The 27,330-nt window shown below is 55.1% G+C and overlaps 1 protein-coding gene across 1 annotated transcript; it reads left to right on the top strand.

Annotated features, from left to right (window-relative positions):
- The first annotated feature begins 8,188 nt into the window (after positions 1 to 8,188).
- SMIM23 (small integral membrane protein 23) lies at positions 8,189 to 12,613 on the top strand. The gene is made up of 4 exons (XM_036423886.2): positions 8,189 to 8,305; positions 11,839 to 11,890; positions 12,089 to 12,153; positions 12,401 to 12,613. The coding sequence occupies exons 1-4, from the start codon at positions 8,216 to 8,218 to the stop codon at positions 12,611 to 12,613; spliced, it is 420 nt and encodes a 139-aa protein (XP_036279779.1). The 5' UTR covers positions 8,189 to 8,215.
- Positions 12,614 to 27,330: the final 14,717 nt, after the last annotated feature.

The raw sequence follows: 27,330 nt of genomic DNA, 5'->3' as shown, positions 1-27,330 counted from the left end.
TTGCTAATAAACAAAGCGCTATCCGAAATCCACGTGTGAGCTACACGGAGCCGCACACCTGCAGGGCCAGCCAGGTGGCCTGTCCGTGTCCCGCAGACACGGGGAGCCAGGCCCGTCCGAAGGCGGCCACAGCACCAGGTAAGTGCCCGCAGCAGGAACATGGGTGGGCGCGGCCAGATTTCTCATTCCCCAGGCAAAGCCAGAAATCTGCATTTGAATGTAGAGCCTCTGAATTTTTAAATATTGACAGTTTTTAAAAATGTAAACATCCGCCTGCTGGCCGCAAAGATCCCCGTGGTGGGCGGGCTCCGCCCAGGAGGTGGGGCTCACGCCACGCCTTGACTGGGAGGCGGTGGGGGGGGGGTAGAATTCAGATTCGCCCTTCTGGGTATTTCCCAGGTGAATGCCTCTTAGGAGGTGGTGTGGCTGGGTGGTTATGGACTTGGTGTCTGATGCCTCGTGTGCAAAGTAAGAAAGGTGGCATCTATTCAGAGAGCAGTAGTGAGGATGGAGGGAGGTCAAGTTCGTTGTATTTGCAGGATCAAGAGCCTGGTCTTCCTAGCCTTTGCTGTCGCAGCCACTGTGGCTGTGGTAATGGCTCTTTTTACTGAGAGAAGCGACCACTGGCATCTATGGCTCTGCCACCCTCCACCCCAACCTGTGCCAGGGGAGAGCCTACGCTTGCCCAAGCTTGACGCAATGGCCCTGAGACATGGACGGTGATACCCTTATCCCCATTTCATAGACGAGGAAACGGAGGCAGCACGGAGCGTGAAGGACCCGTGCAGGGTTACACAGAGCAGAGCGCCCGTGGAGAAGAGATGAAAACCTGAGCTCCTGGCTCCGGAGCGCCCCTCCCTTCTGCTCTGCCCACGCCCTCAGGGCCCGCTCCACAGTGGCGCCCGGTGCCCCCCACTTCCCCGGAGCACCGATTCCAGGAGCCCCACCCCCTGAAGCTTCCTGTGGATTCATCTCTCCTGGGCCCATGACACACCGTCCCTGCCCTGTCCCGCCCCGTCGACCACTTCCGTCCAAGGCTCCTTTGAACTGGGCTGCGAGGCGCGCCCACCAAGCCCCGGAAGCATCTCAGACACAGAGAGGCATTTCAGGTTTTCCTCCTAAAAGCACAGCCTGCCGGGCAGCTATTGTGTCCGTGAGCCCGCTGGTCCACATGCCAGAAGCCCAAAGCAGCTTACAACAACAGAAGCTGTGGGAGCCCTGTGTCCGGCCGTGGCCACACACTCTCTCTGCTTTCATGAACTTGGTCTGGGGTTCCCAACCCACAGAGCAGGGGCGGGTCTCCCCCCCGCAGACCTGACCCTCCTCCGGAGACCCATGGGGAAGGGCCAGGGGGACATGAAGTCAGGGATCAAGGTCAGTTCCCATTGGAGCAGCACTCAGGGGCCACGGAGTCCCAGACACGGATGCTGTGTTCTCATCCTGGAGCCATTGTGACCTGGGGGGGGGGGGGGGGGGGGGGAGGGGCTCAGAGGGCAGGTTGCCAAGCCCAGGCCTGTTGCCATGACAGACACCAAGCACCCCTGTGTGCTGGGACGTCCACGTACTTATTGCCCCTTTCCAGAATCTTCCCATCCCACCACGCTCAGCTACCCACCTCACTCAAGTTCAAGTTCAGTAGTGCCCCCTTGTCCGCAGCTGCACTCTCTACAGTTTCAGTCAACCACAGGACGAAATTATCAAGTGGAAAATTTGTGAAATGAACAATTCATATTTTATTTTTTATTATACATTTTTCAAATTCTTTATTGTTTAAAGTATTAAAGGAGTTTCCTTTCTCCCCCCCCCCCCCACCATTGACCTTTTCCCAGCTGCTCCCAGCCCCAGCACATGCCCTCCCCACTACTGTATGTGTCCATGGGCCATGTTCACGTACATGCATACGAGTCCTTTGGTTGATCTCTAACCCTGCCCCCTTCCCTCTATGTTGGATGGTCTGTTCGATGCTTCTTGTCTCTGGATCTATTTTGTTCACTAGTTTATGTTGTTCATTATAGTCCACAAATGAATGAGATCATGTAATATTTATCTTTCTCCAACTGACCTATTTTACTTAGCATAATGCTCTGCAGGTCCATCCCTGCTGTTGCAAATAGTAGAGTTTCTTCTTGTTTACAGCAGCGGAGTACTCCATTGTGTAGATGTACCACAGTTTTCTAATCCACTCATCTGCTGATGGGCACTCAGGCTGTTTCCAAGTCTTAGCGATGGTGAATTGTGCTGCTGTGAACACAGCATATGCCCTTTCTGATTGGTGTTTCTAGTTTCTTGGGATATATTCCTAGGAGTGGGATCACTGGGTCAAATGGGAGTTCCATTTTTAGTTTTTAGAGGAAACTCCATACTGTTCTCCACAGTGGCTGCACCAGTCTGCATTCCCACCAGCAGAGCACGAGGGTTCCTTTTTCTCCACATCCTCGCCAGCACTTGTCATTTATTGATTTGTTGATGATAGCCATTCTGACAGGTGTGAGATGGTACCTCATTGTCATTTTGATTTGCATCTCTTGGATGATGAGTGACTTAGAGCATGTTTTCATGTGTCTCTTGGTCTTCTGTATGTCCAACAATCCATAAGTTTAAGTTGCATGCTATTCTGTGTAGCATGATGAAATCTCACACCATCCCACACTGACCCTCCCTGGGTGTGAGTCACCTCTGTCCAGTGTCTCCACGTTGTTAGTCACTTACCTGCCTTCTTGGTGATCAGATCATCTGTCATGGCATTGCAGGGATCATGACCCTTATTTCACTTAATAGTGAGCCCAAAACTCGAGAGTAGTGATGCTAGCAATCGGATAGGCCAGTGGTCAGCAAACTCATTGGTCAACAGAGCCAAATATCAATAGTACAACTATCAAAATTTCTTTTGAGAGCCAAATTTTTTTTTTAAACTTAAACTTCTTCTAATGCCACTTCTTCAAAACAGACTCGCCCAGGCTGTGGTATTTTGTGGAAGAGCCACACTCAAGGGGCCAAAGAGCCTCATGTGGCTCTCGAGCCGCAGTTTGCCGACCACTGGGATAGGCCAAAGGGAAGCTATGAAGGCCTTCCTTTGAGTGAGAGTGTGAGTGTAGGGAGAAACATAGTGTATCCCGAGTGTGGTTCTATCTGTGGCTTCAGACATCCACTGGGGGCCTTGGAATGTGTCCCCCGTGGAGAAGCGGGGGCGGGCAACTGTCTACACAATCAAGGAGGAAAAGAACCATCCAGAACACACCACACCGCCTCCCCTCAGGCTCAGCTGTGTCCTGGCCACGAGGGCAGCAGTGCCAGTAAAAAGGATCCGTTAGCGGATTCCGTGCCCGCAGCCTCTCGGGATCCACACAGGGTCCTTCCCACATGGGAAAAGGAGGCCACCGTCCCTTCCACGTGACCACATCCACTTCCGGGTGCAAGAGCTTCTCCTTCAGACCCCACTCTTCCCGTAACACAGCGCCCGTGTGGTCGCAGGTCCCGGGGCAGACGGGCCTCATGCGGGACCAGCGGCGTGGCCCCTGCCGAGCAGCTGGCAGTGAGAATCGAGGAACGAATGCGAGGCGCTCAGCTCCACGCCTGGTGCTAACCCTGCAGAGGAGGGAGCATGGTCATCGCCTCAGGCTGAGGGCTTATACGGGTGACCTTCCTTTTCCTGCTCCAAGCCTGGGCGATGCTGTCACTCCCACCTTCCGGGAGAGGGCATGGAGGCCTGGCAAGGTGGCATGGGCAGGGGGTACGTGAAGGATGGTGTGAGGTTTGTCCTCAGGACTGCCCGACTCTAAGCCCAGGACCCTCCCCGCTAGCCCAAGGAAGTTCAAGTTAACGGCTGGTGAAAGAAAGCCCAGGGCGAGGGCAGACAGCCCTGCGTGATCCGCTGTCCGTCCCCCTCTCCCGGCATCTGTCGGCCAACAGCAGGGCATCCACATAAGACTTCCAGGGACTCGCCCTAACCGGTTTGGCTCAGTGGATAGAGTGTCGGCCTGCGGACTGAAAGGTCCCAGGTTTGATTCCGGTCAAGGTCATGTACCTTGGTTGCGGGCACATACCCCGTAGGGACTGTGCAAGAGGTAGCTAATCGATGTTTCTCTCTCATCGATGTTTCTAACCCTCTATCTCTCTCCCTTCCTTCCTCTCTGTAAAATATCAATATAATATATTAAAAAAAAAAAAAAAAAAAAGACTTCCAGGGACAGCCAGGCCGCAGACTGCACACAGGCACACGCAGACCCTCCCACAGCAGAGGACACCCTGTCCTTCCAGATGCAAGAGACCGGGGTCCAGGGATGTCTCTGAGCCACCACTCCGCCCGCCAGCAGGGCCCTTCCCGCTCCTTGGCGACCTGTGGCTCCTAAAAGCGAGGAGGGTTCGGCTGTCCCGTCTCAGACGCCCTCTCTCCGGTGAATTTTCCACCAAGAGTCTTGCATTCGGGAGCAAGAGGCCTTAGGAATCAAACAGCCCCACGGGGGCTTCTCCCTCGCCCTCCAGCGCCAGGCCCACCGTAACACACATCGAACCCGGGACCCTCCCCGCGCCGCGCCCGCACCTGCGGCTGGAGTCATGTGTGGGACCAGGTGTCGGGGCGTCCTCGGGCCCCGGCGCTGATTCATGTGTCTGCAGACACTCTAGACTCCGCGTCTCCGAGACGGGCCGCGGCAGAGTGCATGACGAGGTGAGCCCGCCTCATTTTCCCCTCCAGCCCCCCCCACCCCCCCCGCACCACTCACCCACCCGAAACACTTTCTTTTTCCTTCTTGGCCGCGGGGCCTGGCGTATGCTGGACATATTTTTCATTTTTCCAAATATCAATTGCTCTTTTTATTCCCTCTTCGAAGGAGTGAGTAATAAGAGTTGTGTCTGGTCCTGAAATTCCGACTGAAATAAATTAGCCCAATGACCAACGGGAGGTGCCTAGAACAATAACGGCGGAATACTTGGCGGATTACAAAGGAGCGCTGGACGGCGGCGTACAGTAAGTCTCGGAGCACCCTGCGAGCGGCGGTGCCAAGACGGGGGTGCAATGAGCCATCCAGGCAGCAGAACGCCTCATAAATTAATCCCGGTTTTTGGTGTGTTTTTTTCCTTCTTGGTCCACCGTTCACAGTGCTCCTAGCCCTCTGGCCGGTGGGGCACGAAGGAGGGTATTTTTGGTGAGGCCCTCACCCCCCCTCCCGCCCCCCACTGGGGCAGGCACGTGCCAAGGCTGTGTGTGAATGTCTGCATGTGCCCCCTCGCTCGCCTGGCATCCCGGGGGCCGCTGGCTGCAGCCACAGGAGCAGGAGAGAACGCAGAGCAGATGGGCCTGGGAGGGCAGCTCGGAGGCGGCGAGCTGCTACCTAGTACTGAGCCCTTGCCGAGTGCCAGGCGCTGGGGTGGGCGGTGGGAGGGCCCCCGTCCCCGTCCTCCTGGTGCTGGGAGCTCACACGTGCCCCAGGCCGTCCGAGCTCCGTCTCCATCTCCAGGGGCAGCAGGCAGGGGTGTGATCCGCACACCAAACCCCTCTTTTCCTGGAAGGAATCATTCGTTATTGTGGGGAGAGGGAAGGGGGTGGCATAGCCCTGCCTCTCACAGCAGAAGCTGGAGCCCTGACGGGCACCTGCACCTCCTGGCAGCCAGGGGCAGGCCTGTTACAGAGCCCAGCCCGGCAGCCGCTCCGGCCACAGCTCCGAATCCTCAGGGATCGTCCCACAGACACTGGCAGGCTGGGGGGGGGCGCCCCCAAAGAGACCCATGTCCCAGTCCCCAGAACCTGGGAGTGGCGCTTTATTTTGCAGAATAAAAAGGCCTTTGCCGATGTCATCAGATTCCGAATTCTGAGGCGAGGATATCATCCTGGATTATCTGGGGGGGGACACACCCCAGTGCATCTTTATTAAGATGGAGATGGCACACACACACAGAGAGAAAGCGATGTGACCAAGGAGGCAGCGATGGGCGTGATGGGGCCACAGGCCAAGGTGTGCTGGGACAGGCGAGGAGTGGGCTCTCCGCTCCAGCCTCCAGTGGGGGCAGCCGGGCGGGTGCCTGATTTCGGCCCAGCGACACTGACTTTGGACCCTGGCCTCCAGAACAATGAGAAAGTCCATCTCTGTTGTTTCAAGCCACCCGGGGACCATCTGTTACCCCAGCTCCGGGTCACCGAGGCAGGCACCGAGGGAATTTAGGATTCCTCGGTGGCCCTGGGGTCCGGCCACCCAGAGCTCACAGTCCTGGCTCAGACGGCTCCCGGACGCACCCTGAGGTGCAGGCCCAGCGGCTGCGCCCCTCCCTGGACCTTCAGCTTCTCCGTCCCTCCGAGGCGCTCCCTCAGGACATCCCCCCACATCGGACCTCGTCTGACTTCCGCTAGCCGAGGCGCGTCTGCGGCTCGCCATCCTACCTACGAAGCCCCGTGTGGCGAAACTGCTGCGAAGATCAGGGACAAGCCATCGTGGGACCCAATTCACGCACAAAAAAACAGAGTTCGCAGACCAGTGGCCCGCGTTTTGCCCACATGGTGCGTTTTTTTGTGTGTGTGTGTGTGTGTGTGTGTGTGTGTGTGTTTTTACACTTGAATTTGTCTCCAACATTTAAAGGTCAGGAGAGTGCGCCTGAAAGGCTGCATTCCTAGCTTTTCTTTTAAAAAGTCAGAGGATTTCACAACCCCGGGCCCCACAGTTTCATGGCGACAATCGGCTGCCCTCCGGACCACGTGCTATAGTCTGCCTCAGTCCCCCCAGGCCTTTTCCTTGTACGCCCAGCCCACGCCTCGTTTTATCCATTGTTCGGTGCCGCTATGTATTCGGGTTTGCAATCCTTGTGACAAGTACCAGTCTTTCTTCCATCAGACCAAAGGTAGGGCGCTGGTGGGAAGTTGGGGAGCAACCAATCCATTGCAGACACCCTTCCCCCCTCCCGCTGCCCACACAGGCTTCTGAGCCGCCCCCCTCTGCTCCCTCCTTTCCCCGCCCTGAGACTGAATTCCCAGAAAAACGGCCCTCAGAGCTCAGGGCAGAAACTCCCCGACTCATCACCACTCATCACCACGCATCCCTGCTCCGCAGAGCAGCTTCCGGGAAGAACCCACTGGGTTTCCCCGAAACCCTTCCTGGTCATCGCCTCTGTCCGTGACCGCCCTTCATCACTTCCGGTGCCCGTACTTAGCTTAGCGGGAGTCCTCCAGTATCTGCCTACAGCGGGCTCGGGAGGTGTTTTGCCTCTCAAGGCTGAGAGGCCGGCAGCACAGGCAAGATCACGGGGATGAGGCAGGCGGCCGTCTGGAGAGGCCCCCGGTGGAAGCAAGAGACGAGCTCTAGTCCTCTTCCTCCGACCGCCTGGGCTGGTCCCTTTCTTTCTTTCTTTTTCTTTCTTTTCTTTTCTTTTTTTTTTTTTTAATATTTTTATTGATTTTTTACAGAGAGGAAGAAAGAGGGATAGAGAGTTAGAAACATCGGTGAGAGAGAAAAACATCTATCAGCTGCCTCCTGCACAACCCCCTACTGGGGATGTGCCCGCAACCAAGGTACATGCCCTTGACCGGAATCGAACCCAGGACCTTTCAGTCCCCAGGCTGACACTCTGAGCCAAACAGGTTTTGGCCCTTTCTTTCAATCTGTTTTTATTGATGAGAGAGAGAGAGAGAGAGAGAGAGAGAGAGAGAGAGAGAGAAAGAGAGAGAGAAACATCAACTGCCTGCCTCCTGCACGACCCCTACTGGGGACCAAGCCTGCCACCCAGGCAGTGCCCTCCCCGGGAATCCAACCAGCGACCTCTCAGTGCACCAGCTGACGCCCAACCCCGGAGCCAGGCTGGTCCCTTTCCTTTTCCAGCCTCGACTTTTCTGATGTGTTTCTCCCTGGCGTTCTGTTTTGTGTTCTTTACTAAGGTGACCGGACATCCCACTTTGGGGGGCGGGACAGTCCCTATTTTTAACCATTTGTCCCCTTGTCTCGTGGCGTTTTTAAAAAAAAGTCCCGATTTTCTTTCCCAAATGGTTAAAACTCGGGACTGTCCCGCCAAGAGCGGGACGTCTGGTCACCTTACATTTCTGTGAAGAAGGAGGGAGGGGCGGGGCTAAAACCCAGGATGGTGGCAAGGGCGGGGCCTCGCTGCCCCCACCCTCTGTGACATCACCCCTCGCTGCCTGAGGGCTGCCTGGTGAGCAGAGGGCACTGGGGGTGGGGTGCCCATCTGCCGTCCGCTGCGGGGACCTCATTGCACCCGGGCAGCCAGGCCGGAGGCCATGGTGGCCCAGCGGGTGGAGCGCAGGGCGCGGGAGGCCGCGGAGCTGCTGGAGCGCGGAGCGGGCAGCCGCTGTGAGGACAAGAAGCAGGTGAGGCCGGGCCGGGTTCACCCCGCCGTCCCTCCTCCCGTCCGGGCTCAGACACGCGGTCAGGCCCTCGGAGCCGGGCGCAGGCGGTCAGCCCCACGCTGCCTGGAGCCGAGCTGGGGGGACACGGCACGGGGGCTCCGGAACCCCTTCCCCGAAGCCCTGCCCACGTGCTTCCCCGGTCCCAGCGCTGCCGGCAGAGGGCCTGCTGGGGGAGGGCCGGGTTTCTGTAGTCGCTGCTGCGGCTGTTCATCCTCACCCGAGGATATTTTTTCCGTTTAAAATTGGTTTTCAGAGAGTGGAAGGGAAGGGGGGAGAGACAGAGGGAGGAACATCGATGTGAGAGAGACACATCGGCTGGCTGCCTCCAACTAAGGTACGTGCCCTTGACCAGAATTGAACCCGAGACACTATCCACTGAGCCAAGCTGTGCAGGGCAAGGGGTTTTTGTTTAGTGTCCTGCTATATCCCTAGTGCCTAAAATGGTGTTTGGTGATGAATGAATGAATGAATAAACTGAAATAAATAGGATAATACAGTGGTCGGCAAACTGTGGCTCTCAAGCCACATGCGGCTCTTTGGCCCCTTGAGTTTTTAGCAAAGGCCAGCTTAGGAGTACCCTAATTAAGTTCATAACAATGTACCTAACCTATATAGTTTACGTTTTAAAAATGTGGCTCTCCAAAGAAATTTCAGTCGTCGTCCTGTTGGTATTTGGCTCTGTGGACTAAGGAGTTTGCCGACCACTGGGATAATACACCTGAACTGGAGCGTTCTTAGAGCATTAGTTCTTAGGACTGAAATGCAAACCTCACCTGGGGTTTCTGTCAATAGGAGACTCTCACTGTCCACAGCCGGGTGCTTCCATCTCCTCTCCCGTTCGTGACGTTTTACAACAGTCCTGAGAGGTAGCTGCTGTGGGTCCCACTCACAGATGGGTAAACTGAGGCCCAGGAAGGCAAAAGGCCATACAGCCAGGAAACGCCGGGGTGTGAAGCCACGTCTATGTGACTCCAGAGCTTTTGGCAAGGGTCACCCTGCACTCCACCGCCTCCCGGGTGGAGGGGTGAGGAGGGCTGGGACGGAGGCTGGGGAGGGCAGCCGGGCCTCCCTCACCACAGGAGGCACGGGATTGTATTCTGGGATCAGTAAGAAACCACCGAGAGGTTCTAAACAAGGAGATGGATGACCGGCCCATGAACGTCTCCAAGATACACTTAACCCGCGCCCGCGCCTCCTGGGTGCTGGGCCTGTCAGCACGACGGGATCGGAGGGGCCCCTCATACTGCAGCTCTCCCACGGGTATGGAAGCCCGGGACCCCTCCGTGCGGGAGAACCGTGAGGAGGGCCCTGCGGTTTGGGGTTCACACTGCTCGTTCGGACTCGGAGAGGCCCCGCGGCAAGGCGACGCCCTTCTGCGGACCACGGCATTGCCCCAGTCAGAGTCCCACCCCTCCTTTTTGAACGAGGGACATTGCAAACCCACTCTGCAGGTAAACACACTGAGGCTCGGAGAGGAGAAAGGAGTTGGCTCAGGCCCAGGACGTCGCAAAGAGAAAGACGAAAAGGTACTCCCCCGTCCCAGCCTTCCTCACCTCCCCCCCTGGGCTTCCACGGGACGTCAGACAGACCCCGGGCGGCCAGCCTGCGGACGGGGAAACAGTCCGCCTGCGAGGTCAGAGGGTGAGGACGTGGAAGCGCAATCAGACCGCTCAGCGGGCAGTTGGAAGAAGGGGGCGGTTCGTTCTGCGTGTTTCCCGCTCAAAGATTCCCGGGGGACACAGTGGAGGAGGGAAAAGGCACCCACCTTCTGTATACAGAGCCGTGGCTCTCACAGTGGGGTACCCACGCGGGCAGCCACTACCCGGATCGAGCTACAGAACATCCTGGTACCCGATGGCCCCGTGGGCCCCCCGCAGCCAGGATCCTGACTTCTCTCATCGCCGAGCTGTGCTGTGCGTGTGCGAGGATCTCCCGGGGATGACCTCAGCGCGCACCTTTGGGTCTGGCTCCTGTCACTCAGCAGCGGGCCTGGGAGGCTCAGCCCGCTGTCATTCGCTTTTCGTTTTGAAGTTAATAACGAGATTATCGCTGCCGGTCTATACAAGGGAAACCCGCGGCGGGGAGAGGCAGCTTCGGCCTTCAGTCTTCTTTGTTGTGGTAGCAGGGCCAGGCCTCGCCTCATGAACTCGACTACGTAAGAAATATAGGGTTTCATTCAAGTCAGATCCAGCCTGGCTCCGTCCGCATCTGGTGAGTGTGAGGAAGATTCGATGTCAGTCCACACTGCCCGCCTCCATCCCCGTCCACGTCTGCTTGCCCTGACACCGTCACGGTCTCACTGACAGCGAAGGCAGGTGTGTCTGAACCCCCTGTGCCAGGGGAAAGGAGGGGGCTGACTGCACAAAGGCATAAAGTAGGGGTGTCGAACTCAATCAGAGAAGGGGCCAAAATCTAAAATCCAGCCTAAATCGCGGGCCGAATGGTTTACTGAACAGTCATAAACTGTCATTGTGATGGAAACGCAGCGGAGTGCAGTGATGACAGCGCGGTGCGGGCCACATTGCAAGGCCTGGCGGGACGGATTTGGCCCGCGGGCCTTGTGTTTGACACATGTGGCATAAAGGAACGTTCTAGAACAATGGAAATGCTCTTCATCTCGATTGGGGTGGGAGTCCATAGGTATAGGCATTTGTCAAAACTCATGAAACTGTGCATTTCAAAGGTGTGCCTCCCTAGCTGGTTTGGCTCAGTGAAGAGAGCGTTGGCCTGCGGACTGAAGAGTCCTGGGTTCAATTCCCATCGAGGGCAGACGTCTTGGTTGTGGGCTCGATCCCCAGTGGAGGGCGTGCAGGAGGCAGCCCATCGATATTCTCTCTCATCATTGATGTATCTTTCTCTCTCACTCTCCCTATCATTTCCTCTCTAAAATCAATAAAAATATTTTAAATAAAATTAAAAAAATAATAATAAAAGGTGTGCATTTTAGCCCGGCCAGTGTGGCTCAGTGGTTGGACATCAGCTCATGAATTGGAGGTCACGGTTCAATTTCTGGTCCAGGGCATATGCCCAGGCTGCGGGCTCAATCCCATGTGGGGCTTGAAAAAGGCAGCCCATCAATGTTCTCTCATCATCAGTGTTTCTAACTCTCTGTCCCTCTCCCTTCTTCTCTGTAAAAAAAAAAAAAAAATCAATTAAATATATTTATTTTTTAAAAAGATGATCTTTCCAAAACCGATTTGGCTCAGTGGATAGAGTGTCAGCCTGCGAACTGAACAGTCCTGGGTTCGATTCTGGTCAAGGGCATATACCTTGGTTGCCGACACATCCCCAGTGGGGGGGTGCAGGAGGCAGCTGATCGATGACTCTCTCTCATCGATGTTTCTAACTCTCTATCCCTCTCTATTCCTCTCTGTTAAAAAATTAATAAAATATATATTTTTAAAAAGCCGATCTTACCGCTGCCCCATGCCCCGTTCCCCGAGAAAAGCAGGCGCCCAGCAATTCACGTGCTCCCTCCCCCCTCTTGCCCGCAGACGCTGCTGGCGCTGCTGGTCTTGGTGCTGTACGTGAGCACGGGGATATCAGGTGAGCTTTTGGGATCTGAGAAGGAGAAGCCGAGGCCACACAGCGTGGAGAGGGGTGCTCTGGAGACGGTTGCGTGCCACGGTGGTCTCGGCACTTGCCTTCTCCCACCGCCCTCCATCCCACTGCGGTGACCAACCCCCTTGATGCCAGCGGCCACTCGTCCGCCCTTGTGACGAGGTGTGTCTGCGCCCCTTCCAGGAAGAAGCTGGGAGATGTCGGAAAGGATCAGAGAATGCAACTACCAGAGTCCCGTGGCTTCCCAGGTACCATGTACCGGAAGTCCCCGAAGGGAGGGCAGGCTTGGCTGGGGAAATCCAGGAAGGCTTCCTGGAGGTGGCGTTAGCGAGCTGGGTCTCCAAGGCTAAGTAGGAGCTGGACACAATGGGGAAGGGCCTTCCAAGCAGAAGGAGTAGCGCCTGCCAAGGCTCGGGGGGACTTTCTGGAACTGGCGGCAAAGGCGTCTACGTGAAAAAGGCCCGGATGTAACTTTGGTGTCTGCCTGCCTTTCAGGGATTTGAATTCCAGACCAAGGAGCCCTCGAAGGAGCTGCTGAAGGTCGTCAGGACGTGGCTGAAGGAGAACCTGCAGGTGTTCTTAGAGAAGCTGGAGAAGGAGGTGCGGGAGCTGGAGCAGCTGGTGCGGGACCTGGAGGAGTGGCTCGACGTCCTCCTGGGCGAGGGGCGCCCCGAGGAGTCCTGCTCCTCCGTCAGGAGCCGGGTGTGAGGGGCCCGGGCTGGGACTGGGCGGGAGGCCACGGAGACGGGGAGAGGCTTGCCAGGGGCTCCCCGAAGCAGGGTCAGCTGTGATCCCTGACGTTCAAGGCAAGCAAAAAAAAAAAAAAAAGAAAAAGAAATAGAATAGTTGGGACTCTAAGAATGCTGTCGGTGCTGCTGCTTCCTGACCGCGAACCCCACCAGGAGGACCTGGGGCTCTGAGGAGCCGTCCTCCCTCGTACGGGACTCTGGGGACAGGACGCCGGCCCTGCAGGGTCCACACAGGCTTCGGCGCCAGCCCCGGGCCAGGAGCCTTCTCTCCCCCTCACCTGAGACTTTGTGCCAAATTCCTTGTCACCTCAGGGCAAATGGCCTCGTTGGTGAGAATCGGGGAAACAGACCGCCTCACAGGGTAACAGTGGGGACCAAACAGGCATAGATAGAGCGAGTGGGGAGCAGAGTAGGGACCCGGCAGAGCATTGTGCTAAGTGAAATAAGCCCGACAGAGAAAGACAAGCACCACATGATCTCACTCACAGGTGGAATCTAATGAACAAAACAGACCCAGAGACACCGTTGCATAGAACAGACTGCAGAACCTCAAAGGGAAAGCAGGGGAGGGTGGATGTGTGGGAAGTGACCAACCAAAAAAACTCGTATGCTTATATGCACCACCCAGGACAGACAGTAGATGGTGAAGGCCTGGGGCAGGACGCGGGGCGGGCTAGAAGGGGTCAATGGGGAAAGAAAGGGGACATATATAGTACTTTCAACAATAAAAATTTAAAATTTTAAAGTAAAAAAGAGAGATACTGATGGGACCACACACGTGCAGTCACTGGTGAACAAGAGGTTTGCAGGCTGATTGGGGAAACAAAAAACAAGTGGAAAAGTCAAGACAAGGCCGTTTCGGAGAAGGAGACGTGTAAGAGAGACCCTAGGCGACCACGTGCCCAGCTGCTGCTGCCTTCGGGCCCGGGGAGGCCGGGCACAGGGCAGAGTGGGAGCATCGGGGCGCCATGTGACAGCGCCCTGAGGGGGTGCTGATGGGCGGGGCTGAGAGAGGGATCCCCAGAGCTGCTCCCCGGGCCTCAGGACTTCCCCTCCTTTGAGAGGAGAGGAACCTGAGCCACGATGCAGGTCCTGCCCCACGGAACCCCGGAGGCCTGAGGAAGGAGGCAGGCCCGGTCTTGGCGAGGGGCGAGGGGCCAGCTGGAGAAGTGTCCCGCCTTCTCATCAGCTAGTGTTTCAGGCACCTGGAGCATGAGGTCAGCATCGCAAACAATAACTTCCAATTAACTTTAATTGACGGTGTTCTCCCCGCTCTCCCTTTTAATTAGTAGATCCATTTGGCAGCCTTCCGAACGCTCCCGCGGGCTCTCTCACAAACACTGATGCCCTCTGCGTTGTTTTGTTTTGTTGTGTTTTGTTGTGTTGCTTGGGGTCCGCTTCCTTTCCGTTCCTTCCACTCACAGAATGCGGGAGGGGGGTGGGGGGGAGGAGGGTGCTGGAGGGGGGAGCACAGTCGTTCAGATGACACGTGTGCTGAAGACGAGAATGTGATCATCCAGACCCATGGTCGGCAAACTGCGGCTCGCGAGCCGCATGCGGCTCTTTGGCCCCTTGAGTGTGGCTCTTCCACAAAATACCACAGCCTGGGCGAGTCTATTTGGAAGAAGTGGCGTCAGAAGAAGTTTCATTTAAAAAATGTGGCTCTCCAAAGAAATGTCAATCGTCGTCCTGTTGGTATTTGGCTCTGAGGACTCGTGAGTTTGCCGACCACAGATCTAGACAAAAACTGGATTCGGTGAATCCCGCCTGTGTATCAGCCGGGCGCACGTCTTCAGAATACAAGGGTTATCGGGAAGAACTCATCCACGCGTGGCCACGGACACAGCTTCGACATTTCGAGAAAGCGCCCTGTGTTCCTGCTTTCCAGGGCTTGGTCACGTGCTATTGTCATTTCCTGTTTACAGAGGGGGACACTGAGGCTTGGAGGGCTTGGCCTCCGGGTTAAGCTCCTATACTCCATCGGGGAGAGCCAGGATGCAGACCCAGCGGTCTTCACAGCCCCGCCTCCACCAAGCCCAGCCAAGATGCCCTCTCCCCTCCGTAAGGAGCCCTCGCCGCGTTGTTAAACAATCACATTCCGACGAGCTTTGTGAGCCAGTAAACGCCCTGCGTGTCCAGCCACTCTGGAGAGGCAGCGGGAGCTCCCTGTTCATGCACAGCTTGTCTCCCACCGGGGCGCCCGGGAACCAGGACGGGGAGGTGAAATGTCTGCCTTGTTCTAGGAGCCCCCGGGCCCAGTGCCTGACTAACGGCACCTGACTAATTGCCAAGTGCGCTACAGCTTTCCTGGTGGCACTAAGAGGGAGAGCTGTTCGTGCAGTTATAGGAAAATGCTGGCACTGACACGAAGCCATGGCCAGGGGGAACCGAGGGAGAAACGGAAGAGGGATGAATGGTGGGCAGGTGGTGGGTGCAGAGAGGGGCCTTCCCCCTCGAATCGCATCTCAGTGATGGGTGCTGCGGCCCAGCCTACACCCAGGTCCTCGGTAAGAGGGAGCAGGCTTCCCAAAGGCCTTTGCGTGAACCTCATTTTTGAAAATACCCTTGAGACCTCGCTGGTTTGGCTCTGGATAGAGCATCAGCCTGATTCCAGTCAAGGCCGCATGCCCCAGTTGTGGGCTCGATCCCCAGAGGGGGGCGTGCAGGAGGCAGCCGATCAATGATTCTCTCTCATCATTGATGTCTCTGTCTCTCACCCCCTCTCCCTGCCTCTGAAATCAACAAAAACATATTTTAAAAATCCCCTGGAGAAGCAGAGGCACGGGCTCCAGTGAAATGATTCCAAGACCAGGAAGGGAGGCCCGCTGCCAGTCTGTGTGCCATATTTTTGATGATGTCAAATAAAAACATGGATTTAATTTGTTCCCTTAATCCACAAATTTGTTCAACAAAAAATTATGAAATGCCCCACATCCAACTTGGTTCAGACTGGCTGTCAGGAGGAGGGTCGAGGCGGGTGAGTGAGAGCCGGAGCCCGGGAGCCGCCACCCCGGAGCCACCCGCTTCCAGGCGCCATTCCCGGGCGGCGATGAGCGCGTCCCGTCGGAGGGCAGGCACCAGGAGGCCGGAGCTTCAGGCAAACACCCCGTGGCCTTCTCGGCTGAGTGGCCGGGCCCTCGGCAGAAAGGACCAGGGTCACCTGCGTGCTCTGGCCAAATCACGTCCTCCCTAGAGCCTGGGCTTCCTCCAGAGCCTCGGTTTCCCCTGTTGTAGGGCGGCTGGGACATAGGAGGGGGAGCACTGACGGTGAGCACGGTGCTGAGACGCCCACAAAAGGGAGGAAAGAGAAAAGTCCAGGCAGACCCAGGCCCAGGCAGGCCCAGGGACACCCAGGGGCATCGGGCCTGGGTTTACGCTCTCCCTCTCTCGGCTCTGCCACCGTGGGGCGGCCCTTCTCAGGCGGGCTTTTCCCTGTGGAGGGGATCTGGCAGTGGGAGCTCCGGACGAGGACATCTCCTCTCAGCGCCCAGAGCAAGCGCCCTGGGTCCTCCCCGCCCCCAGTCCGGCCGTGGAGCCTGGCGGCTCTCAGATTGTCCACTTCTGAGCTTGTCCTCACAGCTGAGGGGACACGGCTCGAGGGGGGATGTTCATGCCCCAACCCTCTAGCCAGGGAGAACCCCAAGCACGAACTGAGGAGGGAGTGGTGGTTCCCAGGGAAGTCGGGGTGCTGTTTCCAGAACAGGGGAAACAGGGGCTAGAAACACATCTACTTTGCTAAAGTATCCATAGTAACAATCCACAGATTAAAAATGGATCCGCGGTTTCACCCAGCGGTCCCACCTCTGGGGGACCCAAAACACCAATCAGAAAGAATGTGTGCGCCGAAACCGGTGTGGCTCAGTGGATAAAGCATCGGTCTGAAAGGTCCCAGGTTCGATTCCGGTCAAGGACATGTACCTTGGTTATGGACACATCCCCAGTAGGAGGTGTGCAGGAGGCAGCTGATCGGTGCTTCTCTCTCATCGATGTTTCTAACTCCCTGTCCCTCTCCCTTCCTCTCTGTAAAAAATCAATAAAATATATTTTTTTAAAAAGAAAGAAAGTGTGAAGTGTGCACCCCTATGTTCATAGCAGCACAATTTACAATAGCTAGGATCTGGACACAGCCAGGGGCCTTCAGTAGATGAGTGAATAAAAAAGCTGTGGTACATTTAAACCAGGGAATACTATGCAGCTGTAAAAAAAAAGGGGGGGGGGTCCTCTTACCCTCTGAGACAGTATGGAGGGACCTGAAGACTATTATGCTAAGCGAAATAAGCCAGTGGGAGAAAGACAAATACCATATGATCTCACTCACACGTGGAATCCAAAGAACAAAATAAACGCAATGAACAAAATAGGTCCGGAGGTATGAAGGCCTGGAACAGACTGACAGATCTCACAGGGGAGAGAAGAGAATGGGATGGGAAGAAATTAACCAAAGAACATACATGCAAAACTCATGGACACCGACAGTAGCCTGGGGGAGGCCTGGGGTGGGGCGGGGGTGGGGTGGAAGAGGAGCAAAAAGGGAGGAAGTAGGAGACATGACATCTGTCATTCTGTCAACAGTAACATAAAATAATAATCTCTATATATAAAAGCCTAAGTGACAGAACGGGCCAAAAACCAGTTGACCGGTCGCTATGACACGCACTGACCACCAGGGGCAGACGCTCAATGCAGGAGCTGCCCCCTGGTGGTCAGTGCGCTCCCACAGCGGGAGTGCTGTTCAGCTGACCGATGGGCACCAGAGCCCAGGGTCACGGCTGGCATAAGCCTCTCCCACCTCCGCGGCAGCACTACCGAGTGGGAGTGGCCTGGCACCCAGCCCTGGCTTGGGCTCCTCCCCGGCTGTCTGCCGCTTCACTCACTCACTACTGCATCCCTGGGGGATGACAGACTGCCGGCTTCGGCCAGATCCCCGCCTGGCCTGTGGGGATAGGGCTGAAACCGGCAGTCCAACATCCCCCGAGGGGTCTCAGATTGCGAAAGGGTGCAGGCCAGGCTGAGGGACCCCCACCAGTGCATGAGCACGAATCTGTGCACGGGGCCTCTAATAATGAAAATAATAGCAATCCTCCAAATGCCCTCCTACCCCAGCGGGCACAAAGTCGTCCCATCTCATTTGGCTCTTAGCTCATCCAGAGACGAGAAGCGATCTTTCCGAACACCCTGGTGGTGACCAGCTATAGCAGAATTCACATCCCCCGCCGTGAGTCCAGCCCGAGTGCACGTCCGTGGACGTGGCGTGAAGGGGAACTACTCAGGAGGGGCCTAGTCCCGCCCTGCCTCCCCGCCCCCACGTCTCCACTGTGACCTCAGATAGGTCCCTCCGTGCTCCTGAACCCCCGTCTGCAGCTCGTAAAATGGGGTACGTCTACACGTCTCCAAGGCCTCGTGAGAGGATTAAGGAATAACAACCAACTTTTATTTAGTGTTTACTATGCTCCAGGCGCGATTCTAAGTGTTTTACGGGCATCGCCTCCCTTCCTGAGCCGTCACACAGCCCTCTGCGTCGGCACTTCCAGGGTCTCCGCTGCACACGCAGGAAGCTGGGACACGGGGGTAGAATATTCCAGGTCACAGAGCGAGGTGGTGGGGCCAGGACACACTCAGGACGGCAGACTTGGGGGCCACGTGCTGAAACCCCACCCTGGGCTCCTTCCAGGTCAAGTGAGGCAATGCCCACGCGAGAGCTGTATGCACTGCCCCAAGTTGTATAAATGTCACCGCTGTCATTTCTCTCCTCCCACTGCACCCCCTTCCCCCCCCCCCCCCCCCCCCCCAGCCATGGAAGCCACAGCGACCCCGTGCATCTAACACTCGGATTGCTTCCTCACAGCTGGCTCGGGCCCTGGGCTGCACCCCAGCCTGCCTCTGACTCAAGGCCAGACCTGGACACCCAACTGATCCTGTCCCCTCGAGTCCCAGCAGACTGTCTCCCCGACGTGCGTTCATTCACCCACAGTCCCCTGACTGCGCAGTGAGCTGCGGCCATGCCGGACGGTGGAAATATTTTGAAGATCGGAGCCAACACAGTCACTGCCCACATGGGCTCCCGGGGAGGCGGGGAGCCAGAGAAACGGGGCGCTGGGAGGAGTCTCAGGCCGGTGACTTACAGCAGGGAAGTTGGCTTGAGATGAGAACCAGCCGCCAGGTGCCGCGAGGGACGTGGGAGAGGCCTCAGGCAGGGGGGCCCCGGCCGGTGGGGGCTGGAGCCTGACTCTTGTCACAAAAGGGATTCTACTGCCTCACTCACATTTGTTGAAATTCACCAACCTGTACACTTTCAACCTATTTTGATTGCGTGTATGTTATACTTCAATAACATTAATTAAAAACAACAAAATTACACACCAGCTGTATGGCCCAGCAATTTCACTCCTAGCTGTTTACTTAAGACAAAAGCATATGCCCATAAAATGTCTTATATACAAATATTCATTGCAACAGCCCCAAACTGGACGCAGACTAAATATTCCAATTAAAACAGATGATTAATCTGGATTTTTTAAAATGCATGTTGCTTATAAGAGACATAAATAAAAGAATCTAGAAAGGTTAAAAGAAAAGGGATAGGAAACCATAGCCATAAAAACACTAAAAAAAGAAACAGATTCTCTTTAAAAGCAGGTATAGCCTCCTGCTAACACAGATCAAACAGACTGTAAGACCAGCAGATTGAACATAGAGAATAACATTTCATAATTACAGAGAGGTTAATTTTACAGGAATATATAACAACCCTAAATTCAAATGAGCTTAATGGAATATTTTGAACACTGTAAGAACTGAAAAAAAGAAATAATAGCATAATCATCATGGAATGTCTCTAACCGACAATACCAACAGATACAAAAATTAGTAAGTAAATACAAAGACTTCAATGACATGAGTATATCTAATTAGTTTGGCTCAGTGGATAGAGCATCGGCCTGTGGACTGAAGGGTCCCAGGTTTGATTCCGGTCAAGGGCATGTACCCTGGTTGCAGGCACATCCCTAGTAGGAGGTATGCAAGAGGCAGCTGATCGATGTTTCTAACTCTCTATCCCTCTCCCTTTCTGCAAAAATAAAATATATTTTTAAATAAAAAAAATAAATGACATGAATAACAAATTTGATCACACCACCCACCCAGACGCATATAGATTTATGGCAAACATAACAGTGTGATGAGGAAAGAACTGTCGTGTCCATAAATGGTGCAAAATCAATTTCCCAACCTTATGGAAAATATGGACACCGACTCTTACCTCGAATACTGTACTCAAAATTCTATTTCAGGGGAATCACAGCCTAACTGTGGAGAGTACAACAATAAAGCTTCTAGAATAAAACACAGAAGTATACATTTATGGCCACAGATAGGCAAAGACTTCTTAAACAAAACACAAAGAACATTAAACATAAAGAAAAGATCAGCATATTAGATTATTTTAAAATCAAGAATTGCTTTATCAAAAGACACCATTAGGAGAGTAAAAAGGTAAACAGAATGGGGTAAGACATTTTCAATATATAAAGAGAACTTTATACTGAGTATAAAGAGAGCTCCTACAAATCAATAAGGAAAAAATGGGCAAAATCTTGAACAGGCTCCTCACAAAAGGGCATAGGCCGATGGACAACTACCTGCCCAAGAACCACAATGAGACACCCCCGCCCCCCCCCCCGCCCCCCCCCCCCCCCCCCCCGTGAGGTCAGAACGTCTACGTTTTTAAAAACGGACACAAGCCAAAATCGGTTTGGCTCAGTGGATAGAGCGTTGGTCTGTGGATTGAAGGGTCCCAGGTTCGATTCTGGTCAAGGGCATGTACCTTGGTTGTGGGCACATCCCCGGTGGGGGGTGTGCAGGAGGCTGCTGATCGATGATTCTCTCTCATCGATGTTTCTAACTCTCTATCCCTCTCTCTTCCTCTTTGTAAAAAAGCAATAAAATATATATATATATATATATATATATATATATATATATATATATATATTAATAAATAAATAAATAAAAATAAAAACAGACACGAAGGATGCGGGGTGACAGGCACTCGCCTACACTTCCATGCAGTGTGAACGGGTACCAGTGCTCTGGAACACGCTGGGCAGTACCAACTAACGCTGAACACACACGTGTCTGGTGATCCAAGAAAACGTTCCACTCAAATGTGTGCTCTCAGAGAGGCACCTGCTGCACGGACAAACACACACCTAGAGAGCCAACCCCAAAAATATCACAGCAGCGTGGTTCTTAGCCCTGGAGAAGGAGAAGCCATTCACAAGTTCATCGACAGCAGAATGAATAAGCAGATAGTATTCTGTCGGTGAATGGAGCGCCATCCAGCAATGAAAAGCCCAACCAGGACATGCCAAACCATGGGTAAGTCTCCCAGAAACACTGCGACGGGAAGGGTACAATTCTCCATGACCCCATTCACGTGCAATTCAGAATCAGGTAAAACGAATCGATAGCGATACCTGTCAGGAGGATATTGGCTACTCTTGGAGGCAATAATCAGAAGGGAGTACAGCTGGGCTGGTGTGGCTCAGCAGTTGAGCATCAACCCAGGAACCAAGAGGTTACTGGTCCAATTCCCAGTCAGGGCACATGCCCAGGTTGCGGGCTCAATCCCCAGTGGGGTCCTACAGGAGGCAGCCAATCAATGACTTCCTCTCTCTTCAACATTTCTGTCTCTCTATTCCTCTCCTTTCTCTCTCTCTAAAAATCATTAAAAATTATTATTATTATTTTTAAACATGAGAGTACAAAAGACACTCTGGGATGCTGGTGATATGCTATATCCTGAACTGGATGGAGGTTACATACTTGCATTCACTTTGTAAAAATTCATCAAGCTCTTCCCTAATGTTTGTGCATGAAACTATATCATTATCCTTCAGCTTCAACGCTGAGCAAAAACAGAGCATATGAAAGTCATTAAAGTTCACGAAACATCTCGCCCTATCATTTGACTCCCAGGTAACATTGTGCCAATTTCCGCCAGCATTCCAACCAATCCTCCCCGAGTGCGGAGCATTATCACCTTCAAAGGCATTCTTTAGCTTCATCTTAACTTGATTTTATCCAACAGCCAGCAACCAGTGATCGCATCTCAAGCTACAATGAATCCAGATCAAACTCTCTCTCCACTCCTCTCCCCTCCCCGCAAGCCCCCACCAAGGCAGTGGGAAGGGAGAGGGAGACGTGGCAGGGGGCCCAATAGGACTGATTGCGGAGTGGGCCTGCGAGGCACTCAAATCCCTTCCTGAGAGCAGCTTTGGAGGAACGGCCGAGGGCGCTGGGGAGGGGTCAGCCTGGAGGAGAGCGTCCTGGGCAGGCGTCAAGAGGCCTTACTTCTTACGCAGCTCGACCACTGCCTTGTGGTGACCTGGGCAAGTGCCTTCCTCTCTGGGCCTCTACTTCCTATCTATGAAGTGGAGGGTTAGATTCGTGGGTCTCCAAGGCCTTTTTGGAATTGGTTACGGTCACACATGGTCCTGTGGGTCTCTATGTAACAGTGTTAAATGCTCTGGGAGGCACATCTGTGTACATGTGCTTGAGCGGGACATTTCATTGGCCAGAATGCTCCTTAGGGAGGGACGTGCATTTGGTCAGGGATGTGAGCCCCAATGGGCACCTGAGTGCGTGAGGAATGGGCGCCTGGAGGAAGGAAGGAGATAACTGCTCCCTCCTCCTGAGAGGCAAGAGGAAGAGCGAGGACAGAGCAGCGCAGACAGCCTCCAGGACAGTTCTCAGCCTTCCTAACGCCACGACCCTTTAACGCACCTCCTCATGTGGTGGTGGCCCCCAACCATAAACTTATTTTCATTGCTGCTTCATAGCTGTAATTGTGCTACTGTTAATGAGTCGTAATGTAAATATCTGTGTTTCCTGATGGTCTTAGGCTCTGCAGCAGCGGTTCTCAACCTGTGGGCCGTGACCAGGTTGAGAACCGCTAGCAGGGTCACCTAAGACCATCGGAAGACACAGATATTTACATTAGGATTCATAACAGCAGCACAATTGCAGCTATGAAGTAGCAATGAAAATACGTGTATGGTTGGGGTCACCACCACATGAGGAGCTGTATTGAAAGTCGGGGCATTAGGAAGGTTGAGAACCACTGCTCTAAAGCGCCATCAGCAACATCACTAAGTACATGACAGGCTGGGGAGGACTTCCTTGTGAAAACGGATGAAGGGACCAAGCTCCCTGCACAGACAACCTGGGCCAGTTCCCAGGCGGCCCATGCAAACCCTGGGCAGGCGGCGAGCGGAAGCATCCACAGAGACTGGCACGCGGTGGAGCAAGCACTCAGCTTCCTTCCTTTCTTTATTTCTTCAATCTATTTGTATCGATTTCAGAGAGGAAGGAAGAGAGAGAGAAATATCTATGATGAGAGAACAGAGAATCATTGGCCAGCTACCTCCTGCACAACCTCCAGTGGGGTTGTGCCCACAACCTGGGTATGTGCCCTGACCAGGCATTAAACCATGACCTCCAGGTTCCTGGTTTGACGCTCAACCACTGAGCCACACCAGCTGGGCAGCACTCCGCTTTCTTAGCAAGGGCAGGGAGCTGGGGCTTGAGTTTCATGGAGCCCAATCTCCAGGGCCCAGGAGCCCTCGGGGACAAACAGGTGACCGCCCTCCGCCTGCATGAAATAACCTGAAATTGGCTCTTCTTACTCCCCTCCCCTCCTTTCCAGCTGGAACCCCTGCCCCCACTGACCTCTTGCCCAAGGGCACCCTCACGGGGCCCGGCGAGTGCCGATGGCTGGCCATGGGTGCTTTAAAAACATGGCCCTCTGCACCCATCGCCTAGGCTTCGCGCCCTGGAAACCGCCTCCCCGTCCCTCTGTTGAAAACAAGGCTGAATTCATAATTTCACCATTTTTCAAAACTGCCCGGCTCCAAGAGGGGAAAGGGAGCTCTCAGTAACCCCTATCCGGTAGCCAGGAATTAGCAAGGAAAACACGGCTTCCCACTCTCTAATTGATGCCTCTGCCAAGGGCCCCGGGTTCGTGGGCTCCCAACGGGCGTCTCCGGGGAATTCGTCCCGGGGAAACACATCCTCCCAGGCCACGGGCACTTCCTGCCGCCCCCTCAGGACCCCGGCCTCCTGGACCACTGGTTTTCCTAATGAAAACCCACTTCTATTTCTGAAAGGAAAAATGACTTGTTCAACCCCTCCCGGGCCATGTCTCCCGGCTCCCCCCCCCCCCCCCCCCCGTCCCTCCTCCCAGAAAAACGCATTAAAGTAAACAAACTGGAGATGTAAAATGAAAACAGGGCCCGCGGCACCTGCAGGGCCCGGGCGGCTCACATTACAAAGCGCCGTCTGAAGTGGCCCCCGCGCTGTTTCCATTACCCACAGCCCGTCCTCCCCACGGCACGGCCAGCGCCGAATTAGTCAGATTACATCAGGATAGGTTTTCCCGCAGCAGCAGCCTTTGGAAACACCTGCCTGACACATTTCAGACGTGTGTGTGTGTGCCGGGGCCAGCTGGGCCCTCCCCTCGGCGGTGGCGAGGGCCTGTCAAAGTCTCAACAACAACAACAAAAAAAAACAGGGGTTTGGGTCGGACTGAGTCAGACTGGGTGAGATGCCCGTGCGGAGCTCGAGTTGCTGCAGACGGACGCGCTGGCACCTCTCAGCCACGCTGTGACCGCGTCCCGCCCCTGCAGCCCTCGACGGCGCCAGGATGGCCCTGGAACCCGGGCGCCTGTGGCCGAACCCCGTTTGGGGGACGGTGGGGAGGCAGGCTGGGGTACCGGTCAGGGAGGGCTGGAGTGTGTTCTCAAGGGAAGAGAGCAGAGCCCGTAGCTAGGCAGGGAGCAGGTGCACCTGGGCAGGTGAAGCTCTGGATCAAAGTGGGGAAAAGGCGGGGGGGCGGGTACACACCCCCCCCTTCTTCTGTAGCCTAATTAACTTTTCACCTTGACAACCTCCTCCCGCTTTCGTATTTATTTTGTTACCACTCAGTAATTACAGATAATTTACTTTTCCAAACGATCTGCCGTAGCTGGAGCGTGGTGCCCAGGACTGCGGGTTAAATAAGTGAGAGCATTAAACTGTAATAGGGAATGCAATTCAATGAGCATGCAAATAAGTCAGGGAGCACGACAGGGACTCTTGGGGAAGGCCTCTAACATGTAGCAAGTGGGGGAGGGAGGACCAAGCTGCAGAACATACAGGTAAGACCTCACGTGTTAAAAGGGGTGGAGGGAGCCAAGGTGCATGCGCGTGCACAGACCTGTGCAAGACGGTGCGCAGAAAGCGGGTCAGGAGAAGTACTAGTAAACCACCAACAGTGACCGCCCCGGGGAGGGAATGGGGCCAGATCGCTGAGGAGGCCTTCCTTGTTGTCTCCAGAATATGCTGGAAATGTGTGCAATGAGAATGGAGGCGTTTGTCACCTGTGTAACAAGTGATGCCCATCTATACTAATAAAAGGGTAATACGCAAATTGGTCACAACACCCTCACAGCAACAACCAAACAGCAGGCTGTGTGGGCCAACCAGGTCAGCAGGGGGATTAGCGAGGGACAACCCAATGACTGGCCAGTAGGCTGCATGGGACAACCAGGCCGTCAGGGGGGGCAGTGAGGGGCAACCAGACTGGCAGAGGGGCAATTGGGGGTGACCAGGCCGGCAGGGGGGTGGGAAGTTGGGGGCGACCAGGCTGGCAGGGGGACAGTTAGATGAGATCAGGCTGGCAGGCGGAGGTGGTTAGGGATGATCAGGCTGGCAGGGGGATGCAGTTAGGGGCAATCAGCAGACAGGCAGGCAGGTGAGCAGTTAGGAGCCAGCGGTTCCAGATTGTGAGAGGGATGTCCAATTGCCAGTTTGGGCCGAAACTGGCAATCAAACATCCCCCAAGGGGTCCCAGATTGGAGAGGGTGCAGGCTAGGCTGAGGGGACCCCCTCCCCTGTGCACAAATTTCATGCCCTGGGCCTCTAGTAGTAACATAAACCAGAACGTGTGTGTGTGTGTGTGTGTGTGTGTGTGTGACGGGACGGTGTCTCAGCACCAGGCGCGGCCCTAAATCCTGCAAGCTGAAGAACCCACGCCTGCAACTGTGGGGTGGGCCTGGCCCTGGGACTTGCTGGGCTCTGAGTCCCTGGATGTTCTCTCGCCCTGATTGGGCTGAAGGCCAGCCAGGGTGTGTGCTGTCCACTCAGGTCCCAGCAGCTGTTGTCAGTGACACTGTCCATGGCTCTCAGGCCCAGTGGATAAAAGTTCTCCGACCAACCAGCATGGATGGACTTCCCGACGCGGCCACTCACAAGCAGCTGGACTCAGGACTTCACCTTGACCTCTCGGTGCCTCGTTTGCTCAGCTATGAAATGGGTGGAATGGGAGCTACCTAATAAGGTGGTCGTGGGAATTAAAGTAGGGGAATCGGGTAAAAAGCACTTAGCACAGGGCCTGGCCCCTGGGGAACTCTCTAAAATGTGAGTTGTTATTAATACGGTGAACACAGTAAAGGTTCTCCTTTTACATTTACACATTCTAAACAAGGGCCTGGAAGGGCCCAATTCGGTCGATCACGGGTGGGGAACGTCTGGCCCGCGGGCCATGTAAGGCTCGCAAAGTCATTTGGTCTGGCCCTGCCAGGGCGTTAGGGCTGAGTTCATGAAATGTGTGACCAAATACAGCAGGCTAATTTTAAGCGGATAATTGTGTACGGCCCTCGAATGATGTTATAAATACCCAAACGGCCCTTGGCAGGGTAAAAAGGTCCCCACCCCTGCAGACGACGCACATTTCCCCCTAAAATAGGCACAGGAGGCTGCCCGCTGGCAGAGCAGGCCGCACGGATGCCTGCGTGCCAGGGGAGTGGGCTGGGACCTTTCTCCCTCATCAGAGAGCTCTTTATGCATCAGGGACCTATGGAGACACAGGACTCCAGTGTGCCTTGGGGGAGGCACCCAGCGGGTCACCCCGAGGGCCAGGGGGACAGACGGGAAAGCCAGGGAGACGCTGAGCGGGACTCCCGAGGCCAAGAAAGCAGCCCGTCTGGGCCCGGGGAGCCAGAGGCTGGGCGGCTGGCGGGAGCAGCATGGGGAGGGGCGGGAGGCGTTCCTCCCCGCCGTGGCACCTGGCCAGGGCGCACCAGCTGTAGCAGAAGGCCAGGGTCCGACTCAACAGCCAGCGCTGCTTAACGCCAGGAAATTATTGACCTGGAGAGCACCCGTAGACGATCGTCAAAAGCAAGGCATGCCAGGCCCAGCCGCCTCCTCCCCCGACCGGCAGGAATCCGAGTCTGAAACCGGCCCCTCGACTCCTTTGTCTCATACATCACAGCCCAGATCGGCAGCACAGGGCCCCCCGGGGGGCCTGGATGGCTGGTGATGATGTAAGGAGGCAGAGCAAACACAGCTGGCCCCGGCGTGCCGTCTACCGCGAGGGCGCCGGGGGGACGCGCGCCTGTCCCCCAGCACCAGCCCTCACAGCTGCTCGGCTCCCGCCCCGAAGGCTCAGGGTCCCCGCCACCTCGCATGGAAGGGAACACATGGCTCGGGCCAACGAGACGTGCCTTTCATTTTTAACAAAAATCAGGTGTAAGTAAACGTTTTTAAAGGGACTGAGATGTTTGGGGTTCTCCTTCCCTGCCCCCGTCACCAGTGAGTTCTCCTTCTCGCCAACGTTACCCAGTAAGTGCCACTCTCAAA

This window comes from Pipistrellus kuhlii, unplaced genomic scaffold (assembly GCF_014108245.1).
Source record: "Pipistrellus kuhlii isolate mPipKuh1 unplaced genomic scaffold, mPipKuh1.p scaffold_m20_p_8, whole genome shotgun sequence".
NCBI classification, from domain to species: domain Eukaryota; kingdom Metazoa; phylum Chordata; class Mammalia; order Chiroptera; family Vespertilionidae; genus Pipistrellus; species Pipistrellus kuhlii.
This window is presented reverse-complemented; position numbering and strand designations above follow the sequence as displayed.